Source organism: Aulostomus chinensis, chromosome 21 (genome assembly GCF_037954235.1).
Source record: "Aulostomus chinensis isolate RoL2024-O1b breed Wild chromosome 21, RoL_Achi_v1.0, whole genome shotgun sequence".
Classification (NCBI taxonomy): domain Eukaryota; kingdom Metazoa; phylum Chordata; class Actinopteri; order Syngnathiformes; family Aulostomidae; genus Aulostomus; species Aulostomus chinensis.
Genome location: NC_141340.1, coordinates 4,093,469 through 4,112,571, shown reverse-complemented (window position 1 = coordinate 4,112,571; position 19,103 = coordinate 4,093,469). Strand labels below are relative to the sequence as shown.

Sequence of the window (19,103 nt, the reverse complement as noted above, 5' to 3'; positions counted from 1 at the left end):
CCCCCCCCCCCTCAAAAAAAGTCTTTTAACTTCAGTTTTCTTCCTATGAGGGCATAATTCCATCAAAATGAGTCACTAATGAGACAGACATGAAACACCTTGGCTGGTTTTATTGGCTGGTATGGCTGAGAATAACCTGCTGCTGTCTTCGGTGGGTAGAGGGGGACCGGAAGGACACGCAGTTTTATATTTAGACAACCGGGACGCAACATTTCAGGCTGGGGCCCCAAACGGTACAGGGGACCTCCCAACGAGAGACTCCAAAGACTCTTGAGTCTCCACCCTCTGTCCATGTCTCTGCTTCTCTGTCGGTAATCTAGCCGGATCCAGTCAGGGTGACGCGGGCTTACTGGTGCGAGATAATGGGCAGATGATGGGAGGTAATGAGGCGGAGATGCGTGTGGACAAACTCGGACGCGCGGCTCTCTCCGGACAACAGGTGCGCAACAAGTGAGCGGGAGGGAGGACAAGACGGAGGAGAAGCAGACTAACGGGAGGGAGAGGGGGAAATAACCGGAGAAGGCAGGAGATAAGATATGGAGACGGGGCAGAACGCACAGGTCGCCGATATCGGAGGAGAGCACTCCACGGGGATGTGCCCGGTGGAACGGGAGAGGGGCGACCTTTCAAGCCCTAGTCCCCCGGCCAAGCAGCGCTCTCTGCGGGTCGTGTACGTCTTGAACGACGGGCTGAAGGCGGTGATGGCCAGCAGCCCGGAGTCCGGGGCGCTACAGTGTCTGCAGAGGGCTTGTGACGCGGAGAGCGCGCTGCTCACCACCGTCACCTTCGGCCGGCTGGACTTCGGAGAAACTTCGGTGCTGGACAGTTTCTACGATGCAGGTGTGCAAGGACATGTTATTAAGGGCATTTGCTGCAGGTTTGGCTGCGTGGTTGTCAGAACTATTCCAACCTAACGTGTGGTACGGAGCCCCGGAGTGGCCACACAGCAGGTGTGCACAAACTCAAACTTAAATGTTGTAAAACAGATTTTAGGATTTTTAAATTTCCTTTTTTTCCGACTCTCTGCCTCCCTGACTTCACTCAGCCTAACGTGACGTCATCCAGAGTTGCCTGATCAGATTATGAGGAAAGTTTAAAAAAATGAAGAAAGTTATGAATTATAAGAGTATTTTAACTGACAGAGAAGCAAACAGGGATTTTAATATTTTTAAATGCATTTTCATGTTATTTGACCGGTGATATCATAATATATTTATTCATCTGTCTGGCGACCCAAACTGAACCCTGTGGCAAAGATTTTTTTTTTCTGGGGGCGGGGACGGGGACGGGGGGTGGGTCAGACACAAAAATAACAGTACAACGTAGTTATTGTGAAACCATGAGATTGAACTCATTCGAAAATATAAAATCACTAAATTTAGGGAGGAAGTTCTATGTTAGGTCTTCATAATATTCAATATTTACATGGATTTTTCTCTCCATGCACGAAACAAATGTATTTCCGTCCTGCCAGGTAAATCTACCAGTATATATACTAGTATATACACTAGTATATAGAGGTGTATATACTAGTGTATATACTAGTATATACACTAGTATATAGAGGTGTATATACTAGTATCTAGGTATATATACTAGTGTATATATATACTAGTATCTAGGTATATATACTAGTGTATATATGTATATACTAGTATCAAGGTATATATACTAGTATCTAGGTATATATATACATATATACTAGTATATAGAGGTGTATATATATATACTAGTATTTAGGTATATATATACATACTAGTATTTAGGTATATATACTCGTATACGGAGGTATATGTACTAGTATCTAGGTATATATACAAGTGTGTGTATGTGTATATATATATATATATACAGAATATATACACCAGTATCTAGGTATATATACAAGTGTGTGTATGTGTGTATATATATATATATATATACAGTATATATACACTAGTATCTAGGTATATATACTAGTATACAGAGGTATATATACCAGTATCTAGGTATATATACTAGTATACAGAGGTATATATACCAGTATCTAGGTATATATACTAGTATAGCAGAGTTAGCAGTAGTTGCTCAAGGGCACATTTATTCCAGCCCAGTGAGACCTCACAGGAGAGAGTTGGTCCTGTTGTCCCCATGTGTGTTCCGTCCCCTCAGACATAGCGGTGGTGGACATGAGCGACGTGTTCCGCCAGCCCTCCTTGTTTTACCACCTGGGCGTGAGGGAGAGCTTCGACATGGCCAACAACGTCATCCTGTACCACGACACCGACCCCGACACCGCACAGTCACTGAAGGTACACCACTTCATGGATGTCATTCTGTCAGCGCTACCACAGAACAAAGTGATCCACTTCAGTTATTTACAGACCAGTGTGTGTGCGTGTGTGTGTGTGTGTTTGTGGGGTGCAGTGTCCTGCCAGGTCCAAGCAGCTGTTAGGAGTAGTAATGTCATGTAACTGCTGTCCAGCTCTTAAATTCATTCTTGCGTGTTTTATCTTCTTACAGGACATGGTGGCTCAGAAAAACACAGTAAGTGTCTACTCTGAATGTGTGTGTGTGTGTGTGTGTGTGTGTTTTTAAAGGTGATTCTTACGTGCACACACACTGTCTTTGTGCTATTTTAGAATATTCAAGACAAGTGCATGCTTTTATTTCTCTCTCTCTCTCTCTCTCTCTCTCTCTCTCTCTCTCTCACCCTAACACGCCAGGCCTCTGAAACACAATCTTGTTGTATTAGCAGCTGTTCTTCCTGTTCTTCTTAGAAAATCATTTAAATGTATTTGTGGGATGTTGTGTGTGTGTGCGCGTGTGTGTGTGTGTGTGTGTGTGCGCGCGTGGGTGTGTGTGTGTGGAGTAGGCCACTCGTCCTCCTCCGTTAGGCTTTCCCTGGGTTCAGTTGCCTCCAGAATACAGAGGTTCTGGATTGCGCAATAAAGTAGGTACCGAGCAGCACCGGCGCATGTCACGTCAGAATCAGACTACATGATATTTTAGTCTTTCACGAAGGTCACACAGATTACACCATCACCGCGCCATAAATTCTGGCCGTATCATTGTAACTACAAGAGCCAGAGATTGAGGCCTGGATCACGTAACTCAGTGCTCATGCTACTGGCCAATGATAGCCTAGCATAGGCCGGCATAGCATAGCACTGACTTGATGAACGGTCTTTGCTGTTTCTTCCTTTTTTCTGGACTCTCGTGGTCATCCACCAAGCGCCCAAACAGCTGGATCAACCTCAGCAGCAGCTGTGATGTATCAAAGAGTCCCGACAGGTCAACATCAGGCAATGCGTCGCCTGCATTTCTCAACAATTGTCAGGTTAGAATGAAGGCCGACAAAGCCCGGCGTGCTAGGCTCTCTGTCACGGCATCATTGGCCATCCCAGAGTTGCAGCTGATGCTCTGCCCCACTACACGGATACAGACGCCCACTCATCAGCCCCCGCCTTCACAACCCCCGAAACAGAACTCTGAATTCATGTAGTCTGATGGTGGCATGAGGAGGTCTCCTCCCAGACTAACAGAGTTGAAGACTGAGGTTCAGACTGGATGCTGTGTTGATAACTGATCACCTGATGGCGTGAAGCTCGCAAAAGCAGAACATAAGAGAGTTTGGGCTCTGCAGCGTGGTCTGCTGGCAGTAGACGTCTCCTGTGCTTGTTCTCTGCTTCCCTTTGCAGTTACTGTCGACCGCAGAGTAGAGAAGAGCAAGAAAAGGAAAGAGATGTAAAAAAAAGAGAGAGAGAGAGATTGAGAGCTGCAGTGTGTTTGTGTGAGCCTTAGCATTTGTGCTAACCTTTGCTGATGACTCAGTGGGGTACTGATCGTCCTCATTCATCAGTCACTAATCTCCATCCCTCCATTCCCCCTCTTCCAGTCTGTCTATGCCTGCACTCCCCCTTTGACATCCGATTCCATTTATTTTACAAAGAGCTTGAAAGGTCAAGCATTTAGTCTTGGGTGTGGGTTGTCTGGTTCCTACTCTGCTTCTCTGCCTCCAGGCCTCCAGTGGGAACTACTACTTCATTCCCTACATCGTGACTCCCAACCATGAGTACATGTGCTGTGAGAGTGACGCCCAGCGCAGGGCCAGCGAGTACATGCAGCCCAGCTGGGACAACCTGCTGGGGCCGCTGTGTGTCCCGCTGATGGACCGCTTCACCAGCCTGCTGAAGGACATCCATGTCACGTCCTGGTGAGACAACACCATCATATTAATGCACAAATAGAGACGGTGGTTACCGGAAGTGTATTTTCAATACAGAATGAGGCATCCTATGTTTCCAGGCTAGTACTAATACCTGGTACTGATTTAGAGTCCCTGGGTCACATGACTTGGTGGCGACTGGAAATATAACTCATAGCTCATTTTTGCTGCTTGTGAAAAAACATGAACGTTGCACTAAAATATTCATAGAAAATATAGGAGGCAAAAAATAGAGATGTGTCCTGTTTCCAGTCTAGAACCAATATGCTGTACTGGTTTGGAGTCCCGAGGTCACATGACTTGGAAGCTATCGAGAAGCCAAATGCTCTGTGTCCTTGGCTCTAGTTTAGCTCTAGCAGCTGCTCTTCTCACAGTGTTGCCTTTCTTTCTTATCTCACCATCCCTCTTGCCCCCTCTGCTTGCTCGCAGTGCTTCCTTCAAGGACACCCTGCTGAATGACATCAGGAAGGCCAGGGAGAAGTACCAGGGAGAGGAGCTGGCCAAGGAGCTGTCCCGCATCAAGCTCCGCATCGACAACACCGAGGTGCTCACGCAGGACATCGTCATGAACCTGCTCTTCTCCTACCGAGACATACAGGTACGCGCGAGACGTTACCGGTGCTGGGGAACGATGGCGGTGGAATTGCTAGGAATTTGCATGACGTGACTTTGACCACCAGGATTACGACGCCATGGTGAAGCTGGTGCAGACTCTGGAGATGCTGCCGACTTGTGACCTGGCCACACAACCCATGATCCAGTTCCACTACTCCTTTGCTCTCAACAGGTAACAACACACAGGCGCTTTGCAAAATACTTTGCAATATTTGGTCATTATTCATATTTATATGTATATATATATATATATATATATATATATATATATATAAATAAGAGTAATATGTGGACTTTTTCACAAGGTAAAGCTAAGAAATAAAATGTAGAATGAATGTTCCAGTTTACCTTCACTTTTATCACAAACATAGGAGCTTTTCTGCCTTGTCAGCCCTTTGTTCTAAATTTGATTCTTAAATCCGTGCAGGAGGAACAGTCCCGGTGACAGGGAGCAGGCTCTCCGAGTGATGCTGCAGGTGCTGCAGTCGTGTGAACATCCTGCGCCCGACATGTTCTGCCTCTGTGGACGCATCTACAAGGACATCTTCCTGGACTCAGACTGCAAAGACACCAAGAACAGGGACAACGCGATACAGTGGTATAAACCCACTCTTCCTCTCAAAGGAATAAGTCAACTTTTTGGGAAGTTTGCTTATTGTTCGTCCTCCCCAGAGCCTGACAAGAAGATCGATGGCCTTCTCTCCTCTGTGCTGTGCTAGAGAGCTAAGACAGGCTGACTGCTCGTTAGCTTAGCACAATAAATGGTAGTGGGTGGGAAGTGTTAGCATACCTCTGTCAAAGATCAGACATGGTCCGTGACCTTGGCTTGTCCAGAAGTCGTCCTGCTCGTCCTCTCTCACTGCGTCTTTCCAGCAAATGTTTGGATTTGTCAGCTGACATTTTGAGACACTGCATCAAATCACTGCACCCAGTCAGGAAAGTAGTGCAGGCTATTTGTGGCCCTCTAAACTTACTATGCCTTGTAATTTTAAATTATTAAGCTATTTCATCATGAATGTTACTTAAAGCAACTGCTATATTCATGCAGGCCAAGACCATTTTGTAGAAAATTGTACTTTCTGGATCTTGATGGGTATGCTAACACTCGCTCACTACTATTCATTGTGCTAAGCTAACTGGCATGGCAGCACATGTATCTTCGTGTCTGGGCTGTTTCTTTCACCGACATCAAAGTGGGATCTCACAGAAGTCGAGCTGTTAGTATGACACTTAACTTCAAATAAACTCTGAGAGTTTCCGCCCCCTTTACTGATCGGCAGGTACAGGAAAGGTTTTGAGCTGCAGCCAACGCTTTACTCCGGCATCAACCTGGCCGTCCTCCTCATCGTTGCTGGCCAACAATTTGAGAGCTCCATTGAACTGAGGAAAATAGGTAAGAGGATCCTGCACGTCACCACCCCTTCGTCAATGCTCAATACACTCACCTGCCAGACCAGCTGTAAGCACCTGGACACATGGTGTGTGGTAGTTGTTCTTTCTGGGCCATTTACAAAATATTTTTAAGCTTAAATGGTTGGTGAAAGGACATGCAGTCAACTAATCAGTTCATCTGTTGGGTTCTTGGTGCTCACTTGTTTTTCCCGTCCTGCTGTGTTTCAGGTGTGAGGTTGAACAGTCTGCTGGGGCGTAAAGGTTCTCTGGAGAAAATGAATAACTACTGGGACGTGGGCCAGTTCTTCACCGTTAGCATGCTAGCTAACGACATCCCTAAAGCTACACAGGCTGCCGAGAAGCTTTTTAAACTCAAGCCTCCACTCTGGTAAATACATTCTGAACCAACCGTGTTGTCGTGTCTTGGAGGTGCATGGATCATTGGGCATTTCCAGAATCACTTGAATCCACATTTTCCAAGAGGTGCAGATCTTTGACGTCGCTCAGAGAGTTAGCAAATAATGCTGACAATGATTTGAGGACATAGGGAAGCTCATGACAGGGAATGTGTGTAGTTTTCCAGCTCCAGTCCTACCCCTCTGTGTGCTGCTCTTCCAGGTATCTGCGGTCGGTGGTGCAGAACCTGCAGCTGATCCAGAGGTTTAAGAAGCAGACGGTGGAACATTCTCCTCAGAAGGACCGGCTCAACTTCTGGATGGACATCATCGTAGAGGCCACGCAGGGCACCACCAATCGACTGCGGTTTCCTGTACACACACACACACACACACACACTCACACACAGATATTCAGAGACAAACATATCCATCCGTGATTGTTTTTTTTTTATCTTTGTTTTGCAGGTTTTGATTCTGGAGCCGACTAAAGTGTACCAGCCCTCCTATGTGTCCATCAACAATGAGGCGGAGGAGAAAAACGTCTCCATCTGGCACGTTTCTCCTGCTGAGACGGTCAGAAAACGTGTTTTTTTTCATCTCTCTCCCTGTCTGAATGCTTCTCACTCATGTCTTGAACGACACTATGAGCCAGCTCCCTTCTGTTTGTGGGGAAATGTGGTGATGTGTTGCAGAAAGGGATCCACGAGTGGAACTTCACTGCAATGTCCATCAAAGGCATCAGGTACGCTTGAGTCTTCAGACGTGGTGGTGCTTTCACACGGAGAAAAAAAGACCTAAGTGAGATAAGATCAACCTTTACTCTTCCCTCAGTGGGGAAACTGGCACTGGCACAGCAGCAGAAACAGAGAAGTAGCAGCAGAAAAAGCACTGGGCCAATAAAAAGCAGAAACTATAATAAATTACAATCAACTACAATAAGTACTAGCAGCACAAGTGTTGGCTATTGCATTCAAGTATACAAAAATACATAATAGCAAAATAATTAATGAAATACATGTATTTTCGAATGACAGCAATGTGTTCTTAATGATGTCGTTTCTTTTTGTTCTCCATTCTAACATGTATTTGTGAAGCTATGGCAGGAGGGATATTTTTCCCTCTTTCTTTTGTTGTTATTTTGAAATTCTACTTATTTTTAGTCATATTGTCTTGTTAAATAATTATTGTGGCAGAATTACAAAAATTTCTCAGCTTCGTTGTCAGTATGAAACCTGCTCGCGCTGTTCGTGAGTGAAGATGCAACCATTGGTTCTCCTGCCTGCAGCATCAGTAAGTTCGATGAGCGCTGCTGCTTCCTCTACGTCCACGATAACTCGGACGACTTCCAGATCTATTTCTCCACGGAGGAGCAGTGCGGTCGGTGAGGACACACACCTCTTGATGTGTCTGTGTAGGTGTGTGTGTTTGTCCGTGTTTGTGTTTGAACAGTTTGTATGTTTGGCTGGACGGTAACGTGACCTGATATTCCTGAACTGTACATAAATGAATGCGTTACTGGTTTCAGGTTCTGCTCCATGGTGAAAGAGATGATATCGGACGGCACGGGGAACGCTGTGGAGCTGGAAGGAGAAGGAGATGGAGATACACTCGAGGTTAACTAATACCCCGTCTTATAGTTATTGTTTGCTTGAATTTTGTGTGTGACAATCCTTGTGTGTGTGCGTGTGTGTGTGTGTGTGTGTGTGTGTGTGTGTGTGTGTGTGTGTGTGTGGCAGTATGAGTATGACACCAACGAGACAGGGGACAGGGTGGTGTTGGGACGGGGCACCTATGGGGTGGTGTATGCTGGCAGAGACCTCAGCAACCAGGTCAGAATCGCCATCAAAGAGATCCCAGAGCGAGACAGCAGGTAGGTGTGTGGAGCAGTGGAGAAGGAGGAGGACTTGAAATGTTCCTGAAGCATTTAAATGTTTGTCTCCCTCTTCCTGCAGTAAACCAGAGTAGGATGAGGAGGATAATTCTTTTCTCTGGCTAAATATCTTCATGGATTTTCATGAACATCGCTCCAAGTTTTGCACGTATAGCCCTGAAGCTTGCATGAAACGCTGAAATTTTAAGTGATAAGTGATATAAAAACATCTCAAAGCCGTGATTTTAATTTGATTTTATCTGAAAGTCCAACGTCATCACGTGCTGAGTCACACATGAAGAGATGTTTGTTATTTTGCTCCACGATTCACAATTTATGACCGGCTGTGAGCAAAAGGCAAACATCTTATGGTGACAGCTAGCAAGGCAAGCGTGCACTGTATGAGTTTTCATTTAATTAATTAATTAATTAATGTTCTAAATAATATTGTCATTTTATCTGTCACATCATGTGACCTGGGGACCACGTCATCACTCGACTAGCCCCGACCGTCTCTCGTCTCTGTCTCGGTGAACCAGGTACTCGCAGCCTCTTCATGAAGAGATCGCCCTTCACAAGTACCTCAAGCACAGGAACATCGTTCAGTATTTGGGTTCTGTTTCTGAGAACGGATACATCAAGATCTTCATGGAACAAGTGCCTGGAGGTGCGTTGTAGAAGAGAGAGAGCGGAGGGCTCTGTGTAGTAGAACAACCACAACAACCACAGCAACTGTTGCTGTTAGGTCATTCAGGTGATGCGGACCCAGACAATAACAGGCTAGTCCAGATGGATGCTCGTGACCACTTGACCTTGTGGTGACCTGGCGGTCGCTCTAACCGCCCGGTCATGTCCCCATTTCATGATAGGTTTGGGACACTCCTTCTCTCCTCTCTCCAGGAAGCCTGTCAGCGTTGCTGCGCTCTAAATGGGGTCCACTGAAGGAGGCGACCATCATCTTCTACACCAGACAGATCCTGGAGGGGCTGCGGTACCTGCACGAGAACCAGATCGTCCACAGAGACATCAAGGTACCAGGAGTCAAAAGTACATCTATGAGATAGTCATACTCTGTTTATGTATTGTTTCTGCTTGCATGGCTGACCTCTGTATACAGTACAAATATGAACGTGTCTGGTCTTTTCTTCGTCAGGGGGACAATGTGTTGGTCAACACCTACAGTGGCGTCCTGAAGATTTCAGACTTTGGTACTTCGAAACGGTTGGCTGGAGTCAACCCCTGCACAGAGACCTTCACAGGTAACTCTCACTTTAATATTACAGGAGCTGTAGCAGTTGTCACGTTAGTTCAGGGTATGCAAAATGTTTTCACTCCAACTTTGAGTCCTGTCGGACATTTGTGCTAAATTCCTACAAATTTCTCTCAAGACACTCCTGAGACATCGTACTGACAACAGTGACCAGCAACCACCAGAGATCGTCCCTTCATACCTGATACTTAGTGAACATTCGTGAAAAACTCTTATGAAGTATGAAGTGACGATTGAGTCCCAGTGGAGGGGATGAATGGACAGCCTGAAAATATAACAATGAATTCATGAAACACATTGGCGAAGCGGAGGGCACTCGGAGAACACCCGTCTCCACCAGGGGGAAATGACATCATCAGATCTGTATCGAGACTTAGTGACCTAAGTTTGTTCATCCCAGCACATTTGATGTCACCCACCAAAGACTGAGGGCTCTGCTAACAGGCGTCCCAGCGGCCAGTTTGTCTGTGTCTCCTCTGATTCTGTTCGGTTGCGCTCACCAATGATTGAGTCTGTCGGTGCAGCTCCTGATTGTGGCTCCACAGAGGCTCTTCAACATACACACGCGGCCCCTCGATGGAGCGCAAGCAGCTCTCATGAACGAGTCTAAAACTGAACGGGTCGCGTCATCGAAAAACAGATAGTAACTCAGCCGAGTCATAGAAATGCTGCACCGTCAGAGTGTAAATACCAGCCGGACCACGAAATGTCAAGAGCCTCTATCTATGGAACCGCTTAGATGTGCACCAAAATGCACACACACACACACACACACACGGTTCTACACATTCATAGGACATCTGGCCTTCTCCAGCAGCCAGATAGGTGTGTAATTAGATTAGCTAATCAAGCAGAGGCAGAACGGTGTTTATCTTTCATTAGCAGGTGTGTGTGTGTGTGTGTGTGTGTGTCCTTATCTGGGTTCTCTCCAGCCGCCTCCCTCCCTCCTCTCATTGTCTCTTTCCCTTACATCGTTCTCTCTGTCCCTCATGAGCTCAGATCTGAGTGTCTGCTACTCGTAACCCAGCCTAAACTACATATTCGACATAAATCCAATGCTGCTCCTGGGGAACCTTCAAAGGCCCCCCCACCGTCAGAGTCACCTCAGGGTTCTACATCCTGTGACAGAGGGAGCTCGTATCTTTCTGAATGAACAGACACTAGGAGATGATTATCGCCGGGATGAAGTAGAGCAGTAACAAACTTGCTTTGGTTCCTAAACCCATTCAGCACTTCTGTAACAGCGCGTCCTGTTTGACCTGCTGCTCACCGACACAAACACGTATGACCAGATGGGACACTGCCGTCTCTGCCTCTGTGTGCAGGCACTCTGCAGTACATGGCTCCAGAGATCATTGATAAAGGCCCTCGAGGATACGGGGCCCCGGCTGACATCTGGTCCCTGGGGTGTACCATTATAGAGATGGCCACTGGGAAACCGCCCTTCCATGAGCTGGGGGAACCTCAAGCAGCCATGTTTAAGGTTTGCTTGTGTACACTGAGAGGCAGAACCATCTTCATACAAGCAGCCATGTTATACCAGGGAATCTGCGTGTTACAGGTTGGCATGTTCAAGATCCACCCGGAGATCCCCGAGTCTCTGTCCCTGGAGGCCAAGTCCTTTATCCTGCGCTGCTTTGAGCCCGACCCTCACAAACGAGCCATCGCCACGGACCTGCTGCGAGACACTTTTGTGCGACACACCAGCAAGGGCAAGAAGAGCAAGATCGCCTTCAAACCATCAGGTGGCACACAAATACACACAGCATAAACACAAGTTTACACCGTCTTGGTGTTTCCACTGCTCCACTTTGAAAAGCTAACCAGGATGTTGACCTGGCAAATCAAATCAAATCAACTTTATTGTCCACAAGGAAATTAGTTGTGGGCAGTCGAGCTGCACACAGACATTATATATTATCAACACACAATTAACAGAACGAAATGAAATGTATTTAAAAAACAAACCAAAAATACATCAAATAATCTGAAAATTATGTTTGAGTGCTAACAAGTGCGTGAGGAGCAGAAATTAATCCTGGAATATGTGAATATTCTTAATAACTACAGATTTTATCACTCACGTTGGCTCCATAAAACATGTCATAAATGTGTCCTCGTGTGCTCACGTGTGTTTTCTACATATGTTTGTGTGTGTGTGTGTGTGTGTGTGTGTGTGTGTGTGTGTGTGTGTGTCAGACTACATCCACAACGTTTCCCTGCCGGTGCAGTTACAGTGCGAGGCCACCGGGAGCAGCAGCAGCGAGCATGGTTCCGTCAGTCCAGACTGCGACTCCAAACACGACGTTTTCTTCCAGAAAAAGAAAAGTTCTGGCTCAGAGAACCTGCTCAAACCCCCCAACTCCAATTACCTGAGGTGTGTGTGTGTGTGTGTGTGTGTGTGTGTGTGTGTGTGTGTGTGTGTGTGTGTGTGTGTGTGTGTGTGTGTAAGCTGCACTTCCACTTCTCAGTCTCTTTGACTTGTGCCTAAAAGTGCACAAGTGATGTTGAAAATAATAAAACTATGATGTGGTGACAGAGCCCTGCTGAGACGCTTCACGTGATGTGAAAAGCTCTTCGGCAAAAAACACGCAATCAGGCAAAAAATGTGAAATGTTCTTTTCACACACCACATATGAACTTTGCCCGTGGATAACTAGTGATCATGGACCGTTTAGTGTTGTAGCATGTGGAGCCCACGATCCCACGCGGAGGCAACATGAGCCGGTGTATTTCATATTGTTTCATATTTATAACTCTCACTTGTGTCAGACGTCTTAACTGCCTCTCTTTGTTTCATTTTCCCTCCATTTTTTTTTAACTTACTGGTGGGAAGTCTGAGCACAACTCTGACCCAGGAGGAAGTCGGTTATCAACGTTATTAAAAGTAAACGGGAACTGTGGTGACAGAAGTGCCCTCGGCAGGGAGGTGCATCCTGAGCTCCACGTGGTGTAGCATGTTTCCTACATGTAATTAGATGCGCTCACATGTGGACGCATGAGGAGAACAAGTCATGTGTTGGCTTTTGCTTTTTTTTCGTCCTCCTTTTCAGCAGAGACGTGAATGACGGTGCGTGTGTTCAGGTGGCAGGTGGCCTTATTGTACTCACCGCGCGCTCCACTGCTTTTTACAATGCTGATATAATGAGGTCTGATAATTTTACAAGCATCAGCTGGCGGCTCAGCACACACGCATGAGCGCATACACTCGGGTGTGTGAACATGCGTGCGCAGCACATTGCGCTGGCTCATGCTGCCTCGGCACTTTCCTGGGCACACACAGTAGCCAGGAGAGGCTTGTATCTGTAAATACACCCACCGCCATGTCACGCTGTTGTAAATCAGCTGTGTCTCCTTTTACATCCATGTGAGATCACAGTGTTTGTGTGTGTGTGTGTGTGTGTGTGTGTGTGTGTGTTAACAGTGTTCCAGATGAGGGGTCAGTATCAGAGGACCGAAGTGCCCCCCCCTCACCAGAGGACAGGGACGGCGGTCTGTTCCTGCTGAAGAAGGACAGCGAGAGACGTGCCATCCTGTTCAAGGTTCTCAATGACGACCAGGAGAAGGTCATCTCCAACCTGAAGGAGAACCACATCCAGGTGTGTGTGTGTGTGTGTGTGTGTGTGTGTGTGTGTGTGTGTGTGTGTGTGTGTGTGTAAGAGATGAAGAACTGAGTGGTTCTTATTTCATTCCTCACACTGATGCCTCATGTCAACACTCACATAAATTTTGAATAAATAAAGATGATGCTGAGTCATGTTCTTATACTCAGGACGTCTGCAGCTGAGATGAGGAGCTCCAGCCTGATAAAGACTGAAGGAATTAAAGCAGCACTTAACTTGGAACATTACTGTGCTTTTTATTTGATAAACAAAAAAGTAAAAAAAATATTTGAAATGCATAAAAATCTACATCTGAGATTCCCGAACAGAAATTTTGGGTCCAGTTTGGAATCAACAAATGTAAATCTGTCAAAGCTGTGACTGCTGCTCTGGTGATCCGCGCATTTCAGTTCAGCTTCATTTGATTTATTTGATCATTTTATTTTGATTTTTATATGAGCTGGAATATTATATACGAACTTACAACTCGGTCATCCACATATATATGAATGTATGAGGCAACAGAAAAGGAAGGAATGAATGAATGACAGATGGTGAATTAACGCTGGATAATAAAACTGTTACAAATATAATGTCTTAAAATTTTGACTGAGTATAATGAGCACGCATTTAATAATAATTTCAAAGATTCTTACAAAATTCATCAGAAAAAAAGACAGTTAGGCTGAAAATCTTTTAATTATTGAAAATTACCTCATGCTGCTAACCTGCAGTACCAGAGAAGCCCACTAGAGGCTGCTAGAGCAGCAGCTCGCAATCTCAGAAAAGCTGACATTATGAACTGAACCAGCTGAGGGATTCTTGTCATCGAAAGAATCAGAAAAGGTGATAACTGTGCTGTCAGCTCAGACTTCTGATGTCTGTATGTACGGTAGCAAGGTGTTAGATGGCAATGTGATCCTTCACCTCGCTTCCTCCACTCTGCAGGGCAGCGAGGAGCTCCAGCTGTCCGTCGAACACATCAAGCAGATCATTTGCATACTCCGAGACTTCATCCATTCCCCCGAGAGGCGCGTCATGGCGGCCACCATCTCCAAGCTCAAGCTGGACCTGGACTTCGACTCCACCTCCATCAACCAAATACAGCTGGTGCTCTTCGGCTTCCAGGACTCGGTCAGAATACACACACACACACACACACACGCACAGCTTAACCCTCAAACTTCTCACTGAAGTGTCTTGGAAAGTTGCGAGGGCGTCCTTTGTAGAGGTGAATGATGGATTCAAACTAATGCAAATATGGAATCGTAAGAGTCAAGAGGGCAAGAAGATTTTGCAGTTTTTTCACAGCAGCTGTACGTTTTCATTCATTTATCCTGACAGGTTGTCCTCACTCTAAACTGATTTTTCTTGGTAGACATGAAAGAAATTCCCGTTGATCCAAACTGAACAGTAAAAGCAATCTTTTAAAACTGAAAGCCGTTGGTTTCTCATGGAAGGATCGATTCTGTCCGATGAATTTAGAACATCTCTATGCTTGATGCTAATTTAGCCAAACATGTTCACGTTTATCAAACACTGTCACATGGTTTTGGAATGACCTTGAAATCTGAGTCTGAGCGTCTGCATTTGTCCTGTCGTGCGCTGTATCAGGTGAACAAGGTCCTCAGGAATCATCACATTAAGCCTCACTGGATGTTCGCCATGGATAACATCATCCGGCGAGCTGTGCAGGCCGCCATCACCATCCTGATACCAGGTGGGCGAGTAAAACCCTGAGCTTTTACTGCCATCTAGTGGACAAAGTTTCCCACCTGGCAGTTTCCTGCTCCACCTGGAGTTCTGTACACCTCAGCTATGGATGGATGTGTAGTCAGGATGGACGAGGCCCTCACTATTAAAAGTGCGAGAGTAATTTGACCTTTGACCTATCACCATCAGAGCTGCAGACCCACTTTGGCCCTGCGTCAGAGTGCGAGGGGGCGGAGAAGGAAGACGAGGTGGATGAAGAGGAAGCCGAGTTCAGTCCCGTCTTAGCTGCAACCGCCGATGACCCCATCACCTCCGCTGTTAGCACGCTGAACTCCGCCCACTCACAGGAGCATCAGCGCTCGCATCATCAACTGGGTGCTCAGCTGGGACGACTCAAACAGGAGACCAGCAGGTACATGCCCACACACACACTTGTATACAAACGGAGAGAGGGAGAGTGGCAGTTGTGTAATTTCTATCCTTTCGCGGGGGTGAAAGAGTGAGAGTGTGAGTGTGTGTCATTCAGAGATTTCAACACCTTCTCCAATGCATGGAAAAATACGATGATGACATCACACTGATAACAACAGGAAGTTGCAAGTGTAGAGGAGGTACACAACGTGCGCTTGGCACACCCAAACTGCCTCTCTCTCTCTCTTTCTCTCTCTCTCTTTCTCTCTCTCTCCCTCGTGCTCTCTCGCTCTCTCTTGCTCAGGCGTGTCCGCTCTGCCAATGTAATATCCTGAGATTTGTGCACAGGGAACGGCTGTGAGTGACTTCCACAGGCTGACGACACGGGCAGCCGCTGCAACACCGAAATGTTGACTGACAGTTTCTCATTCTGGAGCTGCTGCTGAGTTCACGATCTTCTCTCTCCTTTTTTTAATGTCATTTATTTTCTGTTTTTCTGTGTCTTCTTATTATTTTGCTTCCTCAGTTTTCATTTCTATCTTACGTTGTGCAAACAATTACCAATAATAACCAATCAGAAAGCCTGGTACTTGAGGTACTATTGGCACTATTGGCACTATTAGCACTATTGGTACTATTGGCACCATTGGTACTATTGGCACCATTGGTACTATTGGCACCATTAGTACTATTGGCACCATTGGCACTATTGGCACTCCTGGTACCCTTGGCACTATTGGTACTATTGGCACTCTTGGTACCATTGGCACTATTGGCACTCTTGGTACCATTGGTACTATTGGCACTCTTGGTACTATTGGCACTATTGGCACTCTTGGTACTATTGGCACTATTGGTACTATTGGCACTCTTGGTACTATTGGCACTATTGGTACTATTGGCACTCTTGGTACCATTGGTACTATTGGCACCCTTGGCACTATTGGTACTATTGGCACTCTTGGTACCATTGGTACTATTGGCACCCTTGGTACTATTGGTACTATTGGCACTCTTGGTACTATTGGCACTCTTGGTACTATTGGCACTATTGGTACTATTGGCACTCTTGGTACCATTGGCACTCTTGGTACTATTAGCACTACTGGTACTATTGGTACTTTAGGTACTTAAGGTACTATTGGCACTATTGGTACTATTGGTCGTCGTCCTCCTCCTCCTCCTCCTCCTCCTCCTCCGCTTTATCCGGTGGGTCTGGGTCGTGGGGGCAGCAGCCTCAGCAAGGAAGCCCAGACTGTCCTCTCCCCAGCCACTTCCACCAGCTCTTCCAGGGGAATTCCGAGGCATTCCCAGGCCAGCTGTCCTGGGTTGGCCTCAAGGCCTCCTCCCTATTGGGTTTGCCTGGAACACCTCCCGAGGGAGGCGTCCAGGAGGCATCCTCACCAGATGCCCAAACCACCTCAACTCACTCCTCTGGACATGGAGGAGCAGCAGCTCTACTCTGAGCCCCTCCCGAATGACTGAGCCTGTCTCTAAGGGAGAGCCCAGCCACCATGCAGAGGAAACTCATTTTGGCCGCTTGTATTCATGATCTTGATTTGATAAATTATGAATGGTTAATGACACACTGGCCTGACAGCGGTAGATTGCTTACTGTGTTCCCTAGCTAGGTGACAGCTGTAGTCACATTGACTAAGACTAGTCCAACATCACGTTCATCCCAAAGGCTGATCTAACAGTCAGGACCAGGTTCAGTTGAGACCGACCCGTCTCTGGTGGCCCCTGCAGGCTGCTGGAGGAGCTGCTGCAGAAGGAGAAGGAGTACCAGCAGGTCCTGAAGGCCACGCTGCAGCAGAGGACACACGACCTGGAGCTGGTCCGGATCAGACACAGACCACCAGGTCATGGTCACACACTCAGCACTTTACTGCACACACACACACACACGCACACATACATACTGATGGAACTATTCTTATTCTCTGACTTTGTTTTCGCAGACATCTCTCCTCCCTCCATCTTCCACATTCCAGCAGACCACGAGCCGGACAAGCAGCTGTCGGACTGGCTGAAGGAGCAGGGCGCCGACGCCGACACGGTGGACAAGGTTGACTGTCTAGTTGTTCTACTTCTCAGCTCCGCCAGAGAATGCCGTTTAAAAAGTTACAAGCCCTCCGTTTGTTGTATTATAGTTTGTGCTGGAAGAATACACGTTGACCGATGTTCTCAGTGACGTCACCAAAGACGACCTCCGCTGCCTGCGTCTGAGGTATCGGCACTTTCACGACTATGAGACTTTTCTATGGAGGACAAACAAAACAGGAGGATGGTGGATGTTATCTAGCTTGAATCCTCGTCGTGAAATGAACGTAGATTTACAAGATCGATGCTTTAATAGACAGATAATCAGCATCTCAGAGGGGCGTTAGCAGGTCCCAGCTGCTAAAGGTCTGTCTATTCTTCCTCTCCTCCTCTTCCTCAGGGGTGGCGTCCTCTGCCGGATCTGGCGAGCCATCCAGCGGCACAGAGAGCGAGAGAGGCTGAGAGGCGATGAACGTTCGGAAAACGACGCATGAAGGGAGGACTTACCGAAAGACACGCATGCCCACACACGACCGGTCCTGCGCGCCTCGTCTGTCTAGGTGAGGCAGCAAACTGTCGCCGCGCCTTCTCATGACGTCGTCTCACGGCGACTGAATCTTCTCGGCTGTGCGTCTCCTCCCAGTCGCCCTTGACCAGACCAAAGCTCCATAGTGCAGGCACTACTGTGTGTATCTCTGTGTATGCGGGCCACCGTTTGTTGTGAAAAAAAAAAAAGACTGCTGCCTACCGAAGCTTCACGACCTGCTGTTTCCACTGGAGACTCCTCCTCTGTCCCTTTTAGAGTTCGACTGAAAGCCTTAAAACTTGAACCAGCGCCTCCTTTACTAAAAACCATGACTGCCACCACATCACTGCCTTTATATTTCTACGCTCATTATTTATTAGGTGTATATGTTCTCTCTCCTTCTTGTCTACCTTAACTTAATTTTTTTAAAGATTCCGACTGTTGTATTGGTGTGCTTGACTGTCTCATGATTGCTTTACAGCCGCAATAAACCTGGAAATGATGACTGTTGTCCACTTTACTTTGACGGCAACTCAAAGTAGACGACTGTTTGTTCAGCTTTTACTTGGCGAATTGAAGACAAAATGATAACTGACTGTCTTTGTCACCCCGAAGTCGAATTATTCGATCCAGTTTTAGGTGTCAGCTCACGTCACTTCCTGTCTCTTTCAGCAGCTTGAACACTTGATTTTTTTTCTTGTTGCATTTTTCAGAATTGCAGCTGAAGTTTGACTTCATCAATGAAACTGTCGATAGTTTTATCTGCAAATTAAAGGTGAAAGCAGCGCTAAAGCTAGCTGGCTAATTTCACGGGCGGGGGGGGCTAAGACGTGATCTGTCTCTTTCAGCATAAGTTCTGATGCGCTGAATATTTTAATCATGTGACCGTCTCACAACCCAGACACCACGCAATATGTCCAACAGGAGCCAACATGACGACTTCTTCTTCTTCTCTTCTTCTTCTTCTTCTCCTTCTTCTCCTTCTCCTTCTCCTTCTCCTTCTCCTTCTCCTCCGTGTGTGGTGTTGCTTTTACCACCATTGCCTGACAGGAGGAG

General features: G+C 46.6%; 1 protein-coding gene across 5 annotated transcripts; it reads left to right on the top strand.

The window, feature by feature from the left end:
* The first annotated feature begins 48 nt into the window (after window positions 1-48).
* On the top strand, window positions 49-18,544 carry map3k15 (mitogen-activated protein kinase kinase kinase 15). 5 transcript variants are annotated; one of them, XM_086192240.1, is made up of 29 exons: window positions 50-840; window positions 2,152-2,291; window positions 2,503-2,526; window positions 4,002-4,195; window positions 4,637-4,805; window positions 4,888-4,994; window positions 5,250-5,420; window positions 6,103-6,215; window positions 6,443-6,602; window positions 6,833-6,983; window positions 7,078-7,185; window positions 7,305-7,354; window positions 7,898-7,993; window positions 8,138-8,225; window positions 8,349-8,482; window positions 9,022-9,149; window positions 9,383-9,513; window positions 9,636-9,741; window positions 11,078-11,235; window positions 11,314-11,497; window positions 11,952-12,129; window positions 13,177-13,351; window positions 14,303-14,488; window positions 14,969-15,074; window positions 15,257-15,479; window positions 17,228-17,340; window positions 17,440-17,546; window positions 17,632-17,708; window positions 17,922-18,544. In XM_086192240.1, exons 1-29 carry the CDS (start codon window positions 537-539, stop codon window positions 18,013-18,015), a joined length of 3,975 nt encoding a protein of 1,324 aa, XP_086048366.1. In that variant the 5' UTR covers window positions 50-536; the 3' UTR covers window positions 18,016-18,544. The 5 variants fall into 5 exon arrangements, 4 of the variants coding, with proteins under 4 accessions (XP_086048370.1, XP_086048369.1, XP_086048366.1 ...); XM_086192242.1 differs by having other exon boundaries at window positions 816-950; XR_015111079.1 differs by lacking the exons at window positions 17,632-17,708; window positions 17,922-18,544 and adding an exon at window positions 15,566-15,678 and having other exon boundaries at window positions 49-840; window positions 17,440-17,453.
* Window positions 18,545-19,103: the final 559 nt, after the last annotated feature.